Source organism: Engraulis encrasicolus, chromosome 18, assembly GCF_034702125.1.
Source record: "Engraulis encrasicolus isolate BLACKSEA-1 chromosome 18, IST_EnEncr_1.0, whole genome shotgun sequence".
Lineage (NCBI taxonomy): Eukaryota > Metazoa > Chordata > Actinopteri > Clupeiformes > Engraulidae > Engraulis > Engraulis encrasicolus.
The window spans coordinates 29508326-29524415 of record NC_085874.1 but is presented as its reverse complement, the minus strand read 5'-3'; the positions used below and the strand labels follow the sequence as shown (position 1 = coordinate 29524415).

Genomic DNA, 16090 nt, shown 5'->3' with positions numbered 1-16090 from the left:
GAAATTGCATGTGCACTTGCACAGACGTGTGCACTTTAACTCTGCCTCCATGCACTTGCACCGAGATCTGGCAGGTCTATTTGTACAAGTACTAGTACAGCTGCACTTCACCTCTAGTTGGAATACATCTTTGGAAACTGTGTACTACTGTGTGTACTGTGTAGACCAAATCTGGGAACTGTTCATTTGTTACCAGATTGGCAGGCATTTCTGGCAAATGCAGATAACTACGCTGGTAACAAATGGACAGTTCCCAGATGACAGAGATGTCCTCATAACAGCAGATGATTGTGTCTACCATGTATGAAATAGTCCTATAGTATTATTTAGTATGCTTGCCAAAGGCCTCTGCTTGCCCCCAGCAAGCATACTAATTGTTCTCCAACAGTTTATTTAGTATGCTTGCCGGAAAGCATACTAATTGTTCATCAAGAGTTTATTATTATTCTACATTTTTCCATTCACCTCGGCCTATGGGAATCGCCATTCATTAGTATGGCGGCTTTGAATCGTTGCAGCGTTCGAGATAGAGACATGGTTCGAGTGCCAAAACGAACGGCTCAAAAAGGGACCAGGGTGGAGTTTTTATTTGCTGGCCTACCCCCTTTCATTTGTTCACCAGACTTGCTTTTCCTCAGTTTTCTCTTTGTTCCCCCTCATTGAAATGAATGGTAGAATGGTCAAGACGATGTCACAAACTGTGGCAGAGTGAGAGGTGACCTGTCCTGGGGTTTTTAACTAGGTATCAACTAGGTAAAGGCATTGTCAGAGAGGTCTTGGCTCTGAATACAAACTGTGTGAAGATCATAAGCCAACTCTTAAAAATGTTTCAGAGAGAACAGCTTTAAAATCCCTATGATGTGACCTCATTCACGTAGAAAAAAAAATGTGTGAACAGCTCAGCGCATAGGCCTGAATATGTCATTTTTTTGACTGAACCATTTGGCCTAGAAAAGTGATCTCAGCTTTGACATGAAGAGCAGGGTTGTGCCATTTGTGTGTCAATATCATCTGACAACTTGCAAAACTTTTGGAGATATGACAGCGTAAAAATAAGACTGCACATATTACTCAGCTATTGACTGCCAAACTGTCACCTTTAGAATCTTCATTCTCTCTCTCTCTCTCACACACACACACACACACACACACACACACACACACACACACACACACACACACACACACACACACACACACACGCAGCCTTGTAGAACTTTAGACCTCTGCTGTCACCTGGGCAACCGTGGCCTATGCTGCTGTGGCCACAGTATTGGCAGTGGCCTACTGGGTAGGGTGTTGGTCTGTCAGAGGGTTGCAGGTTCGAATCCCACCCTTACCTCTCCCTACCCACCCATTGCTGAAAGGCACCTGAAGCATATCCATACATGCACACACGCACACACACACACACACATCTCTCTCTCTCTCACACACACACACACACACACACACACACACACACACACACCTCTCTCTCTCTCTCTCTCGCACAGACAGACACACACACACACACACACACACACACACAAACAGACACAGACACACACACACACACTCAGACCTCTATCTCTTTCCCTCGTGTTTCTGTGTGTGTATACAACAGCTGTGTGTGTGTGTGTGTGTGTGTGTGTGTGTGTGTGTGTGTGTGTGTGTGTGTGTGTGTGTGTGTGCATAAGCCGCAAGCATACTAATAGCATTATCTCTGCGGAAATGCAGTCTACTTATTGTTGATGTTGTTGTTGTTGTTGTTGTTTTTGTCGTTGTTGTTGTTGTTGTTGTTATTATTATTGATTCATATTATTTATTGATTTGATTTATGTGTGAACAGAATATGGCTTGATTGAAAAAAAGTTGATACTCATGATCCTAAATTCATAAACTCAAAGTTGCAAGTTGGGTGCTAAATATCACATAGGCTTTATGCAGCCATATTTGTGTATAGGTATCCTAGGTATCTTTGTGCTTCAGGGATATTCTGAACAAATCAAGTTGAATGATATCCCAGGTTTTATTTACAATAACTTGTAACAATAAATTATGTTTCATTTCAACTTGGAGGGTATTTCCACCCTTTATCTTAAAAAAAACCCTGAATTTTGCTGTCCATTAGCTAAAAGTGTGTTTATTACAAAGTGTGTCTTTAATCCGGTAACCAAATACTTATCTCACCGGTTTTTCCTCTTCATGCTGAATCCATACATACCTCATATGTTAAATTTGGTTTAACTAATCAAAAGTTATAGCAGTTTATATATTTTAGAGCGCCCCCCGCAGGCCATTTTGTTATCTGTGTGTTTGACACTCGAACTCAAATTGTTCTATAGACCCTAAACTTCAACTTGGAAGTGAAAACCAAACTTTAACACCAATTTGAAATGACTGAGAAAAATTGCATATGCCTACGACCCCACTAATGTTGCCTCCCCGCACTAGCATGATGTTATCAGGAATCCCACCCTAACCATTCCACCATGACTTCACCTTTTGCTTAATTTCTGGCATCAACAACTGTATACCACAATGAGGCACAGATTCATTGAGGGGTTTTTATTTGATAGAATACATATTTATTTAGATTTGATTTGTCTTCACACTTTTATACTCTTCAATGATAACCATGGTCATCCCATCAGTCCAGCTTTTTTGGCACCATATCTTTCCATCTTCCTCAGACTCCATACTTTCCTTCAGAATAGACAGAAGAATCCATTAGTGGCCACTATGAGCAAAGACAAAAAGTTCAAATTAAAAAGCAAATTGATTTACAGCATACACACAGAGTGCCCTGCAAAAGATACCAGAGTATATGCATGCATATATACATTTACTGTATTGTGAAATACTCACATGATCCAGGGGAGTGTGGTGTTAGGGAGCAAGCGAAGGGTGGCTGGCAGTGGCATCTGACTACGTGGGAGGGCGGCATTGGGGCACACAGCTAGCTGGGAGTGGGGGTCATTTTGACATTTGTACTGCTGCTGGCGTGTAGGAGAGGGGGCGTTATGCAGGAGAGGGGATTTGAGGTCACTGGCCTGCTGGTCAGTTAGGGTACACGTTGTAGGTGGGCGACTGTGGGCGACTGGAGCCCTTTCTGTATCTGCCCTGTGGGTGCCTTGATTCCGTGTTTAGGGAGATAATTACTAAGCCAGGTGTACACAGCAGATTTATGGACGGGAGGAGCAGGTAGGACACCAGACCCAGGTGTAACAGCTGTATACTCATAGCTGGCAGACGCAGGTTTAACACCTTGTGACGTTGGGGAGACAGACGCAGATGTGTCTGTGAGAGGAGAACCTGAAAAGACAGTTGCAGCAGCTGCAGGAGAATGAGTGGGGGAGACAGGTGGACCGGCAGACGGGGAAACAGGTGGCCTGAGGGGGATCCAGCGTGGGAAATATCGAAGGCCCGAGTAGGTCGAGGAGGGATTGGAGACCTCGGGTGTAAAGATGGCCGCACTATCACTCACAGTGCTGTCTGGAGGTTTAGTGGTCTCAGGTGCAGGTGGACGGATGTAGTTGCTGGAGAGGTAATCACGCAGCCAAGCACTCACTGGATACCGTGGACTGGCCATGCTGAGAACTGGGGACTTCTGAGAAGTCTCTGAATCAGCTGATACTGAGGCAGGGGGCTTGACAGGAAGAGGGGAAGGCTGTGGAGACTGAGGTCTTGAAGTTATAACTCCTTCAAAAGGCCTCCAGTTGGTAAACAGGAGTCGACCAGGCCTGAAGGATACAGGATTAGAGTTCTCTGATCTCACTGCTTCTACATTACTATGCGCAGGTTTAGGGGTCAGTGCATCTGGGGGGAGATAATTGTTAGAGAGATACTCACTCGGCCATATATTGGCCATGGACTGTGGAGCAGGGGTGGTTGTCACTGGCTCTGATGGGTTCTCCACCGAAGGAGGATGACCTGAAGCTGGTGCTGGTTCTGGTGCTGTGGTGCTTGACCCAGCAACATTTTGGACGGCAGCACCTGGGTGGGAGGCAACACCCAGTGCGGAAGTGCCAACAGGTTGCAGTGTGTTCTCAGTGTTGGCTCCACGAGGTTGTAAACCCTCAGGTTTTGGTGCTAAAGTTCCTCCAGAAGCTTTCCAGTTTGTAAACAGGAGTCGACCGGGCTTAAAGGACGCAGAATGGGATTTCTCTGGTCTCACTGTTCCCACATCACTATGTGCAGGTTTAGGGTTTAGCGCAGCTGGGTGGGGGTAGTTGTTGGAGAGATGCTCACTCATCCATGTATGTGGCACAGATCGTGGAGTAGGGGTGGCAGTCAGAGAATGTGAAAGGTTCTCAAAAGACCTAGCAGCGAGGGTCCCTGTGTCTGATATACCTTCCTCTAGAGGTTTAGAGGTTAGCGAGCGTGGACGGAGATAAGTGTTGGAGAGATATTCACTCAGCCAAACATTCGCTACAGTCTTTGGAGCAGGGGTAGTAGTGACTGGATGTGACGTTATCCTTGACACACTCTCTAATGAAGACACAGGTCCTGGGTTTGTGGTAGGCTTCAGAAAGACAGGATGATTACTGAGGTAATCACTCAACCACACATGGGAGGCTCTTTTAGGAGTCACTGTCTGTAGCGGACTAGTTGTTCTGAGAGCTGGTGGTTGGGGTGTATACAGTAATGGCTGGTGGGTGACAGGAGGAGGCTGTGGAGACTCAGCGTCTGGAGTTAACAATCCTCCAAAAGACCTCCAGTTCCTAAAATGGAAGTGACCTGGCCTGAAGGTTGTGGGATTGGAATTATCTGACACCAATGTCTCAACATCGCTCTCTGGAGGTTTGGACAGGTAATCACTCAACCAAACATTTGCCACAGACCTAGGATGAGGGGTCACTGGGTCTGAAAGATCTTCCTGAGGAGGCTTAATGGTTGTTGTAGCTGGATGAAGATAGCTGTTGGAGAGGTACTCACTAAGCCAAACATTTGCCACAGAACGTGGAGAAGGGGTGGTTGTCACTGGCTCTGATGGGTTCGCCACAGGACTCGCAGCAAGGGTGGTTGTCCTTGTGTCTAATCCTTCTAGACCTTCCTCAGGAGGCTTAGAGGTTTGTGCAGGTGGACGGAGATATCTGTTTAAGAGATGTTCACTGATCCAGACATTCACCACAGACCGTGGAGAAGGGGTGGTAGTAACTAGCACTGATGGGGGAGCCGGGGTTGTGGTGACTGAATGTGGGGGTGTGGAGGGCTTCGGCCAGTCAGGATGATTACTGGCACAATCACATTTTGGTGTTGGGGTATTTGTCACAGTCTGGAGTGGACTCGCTGTGCTAGAAACAGGAGTGACCAAAGGTGTATCCTGAGGTGAAGAGACTGTTGTGTTTTGAAAAGGGGCTTCTGTGTCAAGAGATACAGTGGGAGGTGGAGTGGTGGAGTTTTCTTCTGTAGTTATTCCTTCTTCCTTCTCTGGGGGTGTGCTGAGAACAGGAGTGACCAAAGGTGTATCCTGAGATGAAGTTACTGTTGTGTTTTCAAGATATGTCTCTGGGTTTTCACTCAGCCAGACATGAACAGCTGTTTTAGGAGTTGGGGTAGTAGTCACAGTCTGGATTGGACTGGCTGTGCTGGGAACAGGACTGACCAAAGGTGTATCTTGAGGTGAAGAGACTGTTGTGTTTACAAGATATGTCTCTGGGTTACCACTCAGCCAGACATGAACGGCTGTTTTAGGAGTCGAGGTAGTGGACACGGTCTGTGGAGTAACCAGAGGTGGATACTGAGTAGAAGACTCTTCAAAATGGGCGTCTGGGCTGAGAGATACAGTAGGAGGAGTAGCTACTCCTTCTTCTTCCTCTGGGGGTGTCAAGGGCTTCGGCCAGAGCTGATTGTTACTGAGGTAGTCACTCAACCAGACATGAACGGCTGTTTTAGGAATAGGGGTAGTCGTCGCCTCGGGCCCTGAAGACATGGCTGTGGTCATGAACTCACGAGAAGAGGGGCTGGAGCTATCCGGAGCCGTCATTCCTTCATAGTTCTCTGGCGGTCTGTTGGGCTGTGGGTTGTTACTGAAGTAGTCATTCAACCAGACATGGACTAGTGTTTTAGAAGTTGGGGTGGTGGTGGTTATCCCCTCTAGTCCTGAAGACGTGCCTGTGGAGGTCTGGGGTGGGCTAGCCACGCTGGGAACAGGATTCCCACCTGGATGCCAGGCTGAGGAGTCTAGTGGGACCAGGACATAGGGTGGCTGCCACGGCATGGAGTCTGGTATACTCTGGTGGGTGGTGTCTGGGTGAGGTGGAGCAAGCTGGGTGACAGGTGGCAGTGGGTGTGGTCTACTAGGGAAGTTGTCTGGAAAGGGGTGTGGTTCGTGTGTGGAGTGGGAAGGGCCATGAAGGGAGGATGCTGGGTAACTGAGAATGTCAGCTGGACACGACACGGTCACATCCCTCCCTGTGACCTGGATAGAGAGCAGGTAATGTCCATCCTAAGGATTAAAGGAAACAACGAAGAAAACACAAATGAAGTCACCAACACCAAGGGTGTAAATTATCCTACTGAAGGCTCCCATTACTGTTTCTTGATTAGATCTGATCATGTGTGTCTGTGTGTGTGTGTGCCTGTGTAGCGATACAACAGCATGAATAGGCAAAAATGTGAAAGACGCCATTGTGTGTGTGTGCGTACCTACGAATTCAATAAAAGCAGGCAGCAGTGATAGTGATTCCGTGTGTGTGTGTGTGTGTGTGTGTGTGTGTGTGTGTGTGTGTACCTGTTCAGTGACAGCACAGCATGTATAGGCAGCAGTGATGGTGATGCCTTGTGGAGTAACATCCGCCTCCATTCCACACCAAGCCATTGCATCCAGCAGGGGGAGCCAACTACCACCGACTGGACACGCACACACATGCACTCACATATGCAAACACGCACACGAAGAGTGACAAAAAACACTATGGTCACCACACAGCGGAGGTCAAATAATTGTGGCAAAGTATAAAACATATTGTAGTAGGCACTGTTACCAAAGCAGCCATTCACGATGTAATAGAATATAAAATATATTGCAGGCACGGTTACCAAATAATAGTATGTGGAGTACTGTATATTACAAAATATAAAATATATCTATGCAATTAAGAATCATTTGTTTACAAATATGCACACGTAATCCCCGAGAAAATTGTTATTATATTATTAATAACATTGAGGTAGGCTACATAAAAAAACGTACGATGCACTCTTGCTCTCTTGCTCTCTAACACAGTTATAATAAACACACACACCTTGCCTAAGGGTGCCCTCTCTTGCCCATGTCAGGTAAACACACACACACACACACACACACCTCTCTCTCTTGTACACACTCACCCCTAATCGAGAGTGCCTCCTGCAGTCTGTGTCCTGTAAATGTAGCAGCCATATCTTGATGTTGGCAGGTGACAGCGGGAGGAGGCGTGGCCTTGGGAGCGGGGCAGGAAGCTCGAACCAATCGTCCAAACCAGCGTAGCCACAACACCCACTCCGAGCCCTATGGTGGGGGAAGAGGGACATTACGCGCCATGCTACAGCACATACTACAGCTGAAAATGAGAACACTATGATGGGGGACACACACAATCATATCAGCACCATTCTTTAACACTAGCTGATGCCATTCAACACCATTTGATTCATGAAAAGCTCCCACATGTACTGTGTTTTATTCTTTTAACTATACATACTTGTATGCGTGTGTTTCGTTTTCAGCAGGTCTACCACAGTGTGTGTGTGTGTGTGTGTATACTATACCTGTTGTGTCATGAAGCAGCCTGTGTATTGGGAGATGAGGATGGCCTCTGAGCTCGTCATGACAAGACGTATTCCGCAACCCCCAGGCAGATGAGACAGTGCCAGGGGCACCCCACTCCCTAACACACACACACACACACACACACACACACACACACACACACACACACACACACACACACACAACCATCACCACCCCCACCACCATTATCACACACACACACGTGCGCGTGTGCTTGCTTGCGCGCAGACACACACACACGCGAAGAGGAGATCACAGGAATATTATGCACAAACAGCAATAGATCACCACATAAAACATGAATGAAAAAAATATTAAATGACTCCTGTTATCACCTACCTGTATTACAATAGCAATAGTATTGTTAATAGCACATTATCAAACACTTAAGTCATTCAATGTGCTTAAGAGGAAATAAAAGTAAGAAGAAACAGCGTGGCTGTACATAGCTGACTTAGCTCTAACCAAAGGCAGATGAAAATAAAGCTGGTTCCAGCATTAGCAGCAGCATAATTGATGATTGTAATTTCACCTTGTTTGGATTTTACCGTAGGCACAACCAGTAGAGAAAACTCATAAGACCCTCGACATCTTTAAGGATGATATTGCTCTGGCATATCTGCAATATATTTCGGGCTGAGGTCATTGAGTGACTTGACAGTCAGAAGAACTCAATTCTAAACCTCACTGACAGCCAGTGCAATCACCACAGTAGGTTACTGGAGTGTTGTGATCTCATTTGTTTGTTTTGGTTAGAATTCTTGCAGCAGCAGGATTAGTTGCACCTGCCTGAGTGGCATAGGGTACAATAGTCAACTCCACAGCAATAAAAGCATGGATTCATTTCTCCAGATCCTGTTGAGATGTTAAGTCTTTAATCTTAGCTACTAAAAGTTAAAAAATGATGATTTAGTTATGTTACAATAGGCTATTGTCACATGCCAGGGTTACTGAGTAGCATAAGTCAGGTGGTAGTACAACCACAGCTATTGCCACTCCTATTGCCCTAATTAAATTAATGAATATTAATGAATAATCGGAAATTAATGTAGCCTACTATCAATATGTTTTTGTAGACAATCCAGTAACAACAAAAACATTTCATTTATACAATAAGGGAATTTGACTAGCTGTCATTGCACCACTGATAGTAAAAAAAAAAAAAAAAAAACGTCAATGGGCAACCAACACTCCATGATCATAATCACTAATCAGCACATAGTCTAAAGCTTTACGTAATCTACCGTGCACACAATAGGCAACACATTTAGCTTGGGTTTTTCTTTCAACAAAACTATTTTGCCATCGTGTGTAATGTCGCTAGACGTAAGCAGTGTTCTTTTGCTTACCCGAGAACACCTGCAGGTGCCGAACGTCCTCGCGCCTGACGAACACGCGCAAGAGTTGATCTCCACAATGGACCGCAGGCTCACCATCACCCCAGCGTGCTGTTCGGCGCCTCCAGCGCACGGTGGAACGATGGTCGGGGCTGTCATTTGGTTTGGAGAGTAGGTTGGTGTCGCGGACGCTGGGAATGTGTTCCGGTCCAAGATACTCGCTCGACGGTGCTGCGATATGTCCATGGACGGCGGGTGCAGGGTTCACGCTGTCATTATGAGACGAGGCTGACACCCTCTCTTCACCGAGGTCCAGGCACAACAACAGCACAAGGACGCCGAGTAGGCCAAGAAGTAGCGCACACGTTGCTCGCCTGCACGCCACTTCAGCAGCGCGACAGAACATGTTTTGGACTCTCTCCGTCAAACATTTACATTTGTCTCAGTCTCTCTTCCTCTACCCTACAGTACCTCACTCATTCAGCGAGCTAGAAAGCCACCGAGGCTGATCTGCAAGTCCCCCCTTCTCCAGCTGTTTGTGCTGAGGCCGTCGCGAGCACACACCGCTAATTAACGGCAGGTGCGCACTGCTCTGATTACAACACCATGATGACTTCTCTGTGAAATGCTCCGCGTCCCTCGCCACTACACTGCAGCTTTTTCAGTTGCCTACATGGGCTACATTTTCCCCCCACAATGAATGATTAATTCAAGGGTTTATACAAAACGCAAAACGGGTTATCAATTCACAAAAATGAAAATAGAGGTTTCAATAAGCAGAACATTGTGTGTGGCCTATTTAAAAAATAAAAAATAAATAAAAAAACGTGTCGAGGCTGAAAATGCGTGAGTAGCCTACGTTTAGGTATTTTAAACAGTAGGAAAAAAATGCACAATAACAGCTTCCCTACTGTCAATATTCTCATTCATTCAGGACATCAGGCAAAAATAATTTAGTTGCACTTTTTAACTGCTAAAAAACGTCAGAAAGAAAAATCCAATTGCACATGGATACAATGTATAGGGGGAACTACCTGTGCGTGTGTGTGTGTGCGTGCGCGCGTGTGCTTGTGCATGTGTGTAGGCCTAGCGTATCAATAGGTGCGATCGAGTTATCGCAACGGCTGTATCTGCATATAGACAGCAATGCATTCTGGCTCAAAAAGTTGCATGACGATTAGATTTCCTATTATCTATCTGCAATGTCTATCTGTGTCACTGGAACATTCCTCTCAGACTAAGTAATCTTCAGATTGTGTGTGTGTGTGTGTGTGTGTGTGTGTGTGTGTGTGTGTGTGTGTGTGTGTGTGTGTGTGTGTGTGTGTGTGTGTGTGTGTGTGTGTGTGTGTGAATAATCTTCAGGTTGAGCATTCCTTAAGACTTTCACATGTCAGAAATGTACAGGAGAAGATTGTTCCGCATGTACTCCTGTCAGGTGTGTGTGTGTGTGTTTGGTGGCGGGGGGTGGGGGGAGTTTTTTCCGCATTGCATACCTGTCTGTGTTTTATTAGTGTGTGTGTGTGTGTGTGTGTGTGTGTGTGTGTGTGTGTGTGTGTATGTGTGTGTGTGTGTGTGTGTGTAGCTGGCTGAGGCAACAGGGAAGATGGCAGAGAGATTTTGAGTGATGAAAGAGCTGCAAACACGCTCATCATCTGACAGGTGCATCCCACAGCACATATCACAGGTAAATCACACCACTCAAAGTGCTCAACATAATATGACCCGTATTATCACCTGGAGAAAAGCACCACGCAGCACTGCAATAGTCACATAGTTATGAAAAACTGAAAGAAAAGTCCGCGACACCAAGCTCCCGTTGCTCTTTTTTTAATGTACATTAAAAAAGTTTTAATACATTAAAAAAGAGTAACGGAGCTTGGTGTCGCGGACTTTTCTTTCAGTTTTTCATGGTATTTTTGCTGATCCTGCACCCAATCTTTTCGAGACGGATGTACATGTTTTTCTCTTTAACTAATAGTCACATAGTTAGACATCATCATCAGTATAGAATGTCATCATTGAGCACCAGTGAACATGTGTCTACACAATATAATCAATATACCATACTGTAACACAGCAGACATCTGAGCATGTGTCAGGGGATGTTGACAGTTTTGGTCAGGCGTGGGACAAAGTTTTCTGAAAGCACCCCCCCTCCACACACACACACCCCACACCCCAACATAATGAATCCATCCAGGGTGCGATTTGTTAGAAAACCAAAAGGGGCGATATGTTCCAGATTTTAAGCAATATCAATGGACAGACATTAAGTAGGCCTAAGGGTTAACCAAAATACTGGATAAGAGGAAGATAACGCAAAACACGCCCACTCAATGCAAAAGCTTGTGCTATAGTTGGGTCTCCTAAGGGGGCGTTGTCCCATCCTTCGTCTTCTCTTTTTGAGGTGTTTGCACAAGATGTGCGCTACCGCCATCTACAGCGCTAAGGGGACTTCATTTATTCTCAACCTCAGGACTCCGAAGGTCTCCTAACCGAAGGTCTCCTAAAGGGGCGTTCCCCCGACATAAAGTGGATAGCGGAAAAGAAACAAAATGACGCTTCTTGTTAGATCCAACTTCTTTGGGTTAACGTTCGGCGAGAAGGTCGCTACCGTGGAATAGCAGCACGACAGAGAGAATCTTTAGACCCCGACGCGGAGCGGAGGGGTCTTGTTCTCTCTGAAGTGCTGCTATTCCACAAAGCGACCGACTCGCCGAACGTTAACCCGCTTATTATATGGATATACTTAAATGATTCACACATGGCGGTGACATTTCTTTATTTAATGTAGGCCTATTATTGTAATTTTTCATGTCAAAAGATTAATGTCAAAACAAAACAGTGCCGTTGTGGAACACCGCTAGGCAACAGGTAGCCTAGACAACAGGTGTTGTCTATCACAGCAGCTGATTAGAGTCTTGTTGAAAAGTCGCTTTAGCAATGAAAAGTCTTGTTGCCATTGACAGCGGTCTGATATAGACCAACCCGTCTGTTATTTCAAATATCAGACGTGCGAACGTTGGGGAGCCCCATTGAAATGAATGGAGCATTCGACCGATGACGTCACACCATATAATAATGTGTGATTAAATCATGTGTAAAAAGTGGAGATATCAAAACCAGAAGAGGTTTCCCCCCTACAAATCGCACCCTGAATCCACCTGCTGAAGTACCTGATTTTTCAGGTACAGATTATAATTCCATGGGCGCCTAGGCCAGGACACAAGAAAGGTCTCCTTCAAGAGGTTGTTTCTTGGTTACGAAACAATTTAGGGTTTTAAGCAAGGTGTGTAAGCAAGGTGTCATTTGCGTGGCGCTCGTGGCATGCCTGTCTCAAAATCTACACTGTAATGAAAAAATGCTGTTCAAATTAACTCGCTGTGAGACTGTTTATCATCACCGAATGCCAGCAGTTGATACAAATCTAAATACGGTATGTAAAAAGATGTTTCAAAGAAAAAGTGTTTCCCATGACACTCGTTCGGTCGGACGCTGTCAAAAGTTGCTTGTGGGGTTTTCTGACAGCGGACCGTGGAAGCGGTCGTGAGTGCAATAGTTCACTTACTAATGACTTGCTGAAGCATCGCCTGACTCGGGACCGTGATTAATTCAACTTTTAATCCTACCTGGAGCTCCTTTAAATTTAAAATATGAAAATGCAAATATGAGTTCCAGGGCCCCCTTGACTCTTGGGCCCCTCGGCCTGGACCCATTAGGCCCGTGCAGTAATCTTTCCCTGCTCTTTGTACAGATGGGCCGACAGGCCCGCTCACTCAATGCTGAAAAGACTCAATTACATCATAACACCATTACTATAACATTACTGTGAGCCTTAAGTAACATATTACGTCTTTGTTGTTACCATTTTGGTGGCAGTAAGGTTATAAATAAAGTAAGTTCTGCGCAAAAGGGTGAAGTGCAGCTCATCAGTTGAGCCAAAGACAACACAGCACTACGTTGTTTATGTAAATACACTCAGTCAGGGGACAGACCAGGAAGTTTAAGACACAGAAATGCAGCATGCGGGGAATCCCCAGACTGGAGCAGATCTTAGCCTTGATCTTAGTTTTGAAATGAGGAGGGATGGACAAGGAAACATGCTGCAGGCAAAATCCAGACTGATTAGGAAATGGGTCACATACACACACGTGTGCATGCACACACACACACACACACACACACACACACACAGACACACACACACAATCTGAAGATTATAGTCTGAGAGGAATGCACCAGTGACACAGATAGACATTGCAGATAGATAACTATCAACTTTGAGCTTCTAAAAATCAGGAAAATTCCCAGATCTTACGCCAAAAAATGGGACATTTTCAATAGTCCAAATTCTGTGTTCAGTCAACGGAGCGACTGGGACACGTCGGGCGGTGGGTTCTAGGCCTACTCTGCTTTTTACACTGGCAAAATCCCCCACAGCGCCGGTTTTAAAAGGAGCTTGTACGGTATAGTGTAAAAATGAATGAAATATGACTTTCTCTTTGTTGTTATTTTGCTCAAATTGTCTGGGGCTGATGCAAAACTTCATGCTGATGCAGGCTGTGATGAGGTGAATTCGCATGACGGTTTCCACGAGCTAAGGAGTGCACACACACGCCTGCAGAGCTCGAGGGTGAGAGGTCGCCTTTTTAAGGAAAATGAATTATTGGTGGTATCTGGCATAAAATCTACAGTACTGGCCATCTCTACTATTGTACCTGGTGGAATAAGTACGTAGAGAGGGTGTGGCTTGTCAGGCTAACTGGCAGGGGGGCTGTAAGGGTGAATTTGTGGACCGACACTTTTTTCTGATAATGTGAAAAATTGGGATATTTTCGGGAATATACAAAGGAATTAGAGAGTTTCCCGGAGAAAACAAGGGGTTTGACAGGTATGACAGACACACACACACTGCTCTGAGTTTCAGAATCCAGATTTGATTGCCAATAATATTGCATTTTCCAAACCGGAGGTAAATATTTTACAGAGTCCCAACCACAAAAAAAAAATATTGCATAAAACACATCCACACAATGTAGCAGGAGACAAGATCTTCAGAGCAGATTGTTTAACCCTATCCAGACCGGGCTTTTTTGGCATTCCTGGGACCGGGGGGGGGGCTCATTTGACCCCCCCCCTCATAACTTAGGAACCGAATGACGTATGACCACCAAACTTGGAGGGGATGATCTTCAGCCAAAGATCTATGAATGACATCAGTTTGGTGTCATTATTGGATATTATGACATCATTATGACGTCATTTCCTGATTTTATTGCCCAAAATGTCACCTTAATGTATTTTCCATCTAACTTGGGTGATGCACATCAATTTTGGTTTCTATGTGCTTCAGACCACTTCAAATGTTCACAAGGGTGTCTGATGCTAATGAAAATGTAAAAAAATATGAAAAGTGATGATGATGAGACTTAGATCAGTGATTTTTGGTCATGCGTACCTGTCAGAAAACCGTTGCCATGGCAACAACAAAAATGATAAACCTAATCTGTTGGTATCACACTGTAGCCAACTTCATGTTAGGAAAAGCCACAAAGTTTTGTAGTCATAGCTTTAGTCATTGATCAGTTATACGACATCAAAGTTGGTGCGGGCACATTTAGCCCCCCCCGCGTCTGGATAGGGTTAAATATTGTATCAGTCTACAGTTCGTGCATTTTGTATTTTGCATTGTAAAAAAGAATTTGTTGACTAATTGCAGAGGAACTACTATTGTCACAGCTACTGTTGTCATGTTGTGTGAACAAATAATAAGAAAAGAATATTAAGTTATTGTAGAGCAACTTTCACTTGAAATATACCCAAATGCCTGTGAAAAAACTTGGGCAGGGCATTTCCACATAACACACATAACTTAACATTGGCCCTGGCGCCTGGAGCTGCATTACGCAACATTCAGGGTCATGACATTTGACACAACTTTATTAAAAATGTCTGTTTGTTTGAGATGAATGAACACATTAATGAAAGATGAGGGTTTTAGCGTTTAAATGCAATTTGGTGCATATTTTTATGTGCTTCAGAAGCTAAGATTTTTGGGTTTTTATAGGCTGAGGGCAGCTTTTCTTAAAAAGGGCTCAGGCATTCAGCACCCTTTTCTGCTGGTGCCTTAGGCGTCAATGGGTTAACTAACTCAGTCAAAGCAACAAAGATGATGATGTAAATTTCCCAAATGCAAGATCATAAACATTTCTTTTTTTCTTCTTCATTCATCGAGCCCAGGCTAGGTGGTGGGATCTTGTCATTTCTGCACTGATATATTTACTACATAGATTTTCCTGTATACAGTGCACTGGGTACTACAGGTTACTTTCCAGTGGTGTCATTTGGCTGATATTCAATACTTTCTTCCTGCTCATTGACGTGCTCATCCCCATTGCTATTGAGGGTGGAAAACAAGGTGAACCTCTGGTTGCAGAAAGGCCTAACTATTTGCCCAACATCTCCCTGTTGCCCCAATCATTTTGATATTTTTGTTTTTATCAACATCTAGAGTATTTGGGTCATTTTAGACTCTTACATGTCAAATTTGTGCAACGACAATTGTTTTTTTTTTCCATGAAGGTATCTATTAACCACAGTGTGCACCTCACATGGTGTGCATTTACTAAAACCAAACAAAACCCTGATAAAGATACAGACAAATGCAACATTTTGATAGGCAAAGACATAAAATAATTGTTGGCAATAAAATCTCAAAATCGTGATAAAATGACATTTCATTGCCGTTACAATTAGTGCGACATAAATTTGCAAGGGCAGACCAACCAACAAACAACCAAGAAAAGAAATTGATGTTGGAAAAAATAATTCAACAGTAAGATGACGTCGCTAAATATGGTCTTCCTCCTCACAGACATGTTTATCCACATTGCTATGCTGTTCTCTTCTCTTCCTTGTTCTCATCAATAGCAAGGCAACCTTGTATTGGTGCTAGTGATTCTCAACCTTTTTTGATCAAACACCTCCTTGGCCT

The 16090-nt window shown here is 44.6% G+C and overlaps 2 protein-coding genes across 3 annotated transcripts in view; both read right to left on the bottom strand.

Annotated features, from left to right (window-relative positions):
- LOC134468199 (adenylate cyclase type 8-like) overlaps nt 1-16090 on the bottom strand; it is a 73083-nt gene that overhangs the window by 20674 nt on the left and 36319 nt on the right. The window lies entirely within an intron of this gene.
- Nucleotides 2536-9599, bottom strand: LOC134469250 (mucin-2-like). Of its 2 annotated transcripts, none has more exons than XM_063223401.1 (6): nt 9109-9599; nt 7738-7856; nt 7318-7477; nt 6719-6837; nt 2851-6433; nt 2536-2722 (listed from the first exon to the last, which is right to left on the bottom strand). In XM_063223401.1, exons 1-5 carry the CDS (start codon nt 9500-9502, stop codon nt 3047-3049), a joined length of 4179 nt encoding a protein of 1392 aa, XP_063079471.1. In that variant the 5' UTR covers nt 9503-9599; the 3' UTR covers nt 2536-2722; nt 2851-3046. The 2 variants fall into 2 exon arrangements, with proteins under 2 accessions (XP_063079471.1, XP_063079470.1); XM_063223400.1 differs by having other exon boundaries at nt 2536-2688.

What these genes read in the sequence shown, in the direction of transcription:
- LOC134469250 (XM_063223401.1), bottom strand. Translation starts at nt 9,502, where the DNA reads ATGTTCTGTCGCGCTGCTGAAGTGGCGTGCAGGCGAGCAACGTGTGCG. An exon ending in GCTGCTTCATGACACAACAG is followed by an intron (nt 7,478 to 7,737) that starts GTATAGTATACA and finishes CCCCCACCATAG; the next exon opens with GGCTCGGAGTGGGTGTTGTG. An exon ending in GGAGGCACTCTCGATTAGGG is followed by an intron (nt 6,838 to 7,317) that starts GTGAGTGTGTAC and finishes GTGCGTGTCCAG; the next exon opens with TCGGTGGTAGTTGGCTCCCC.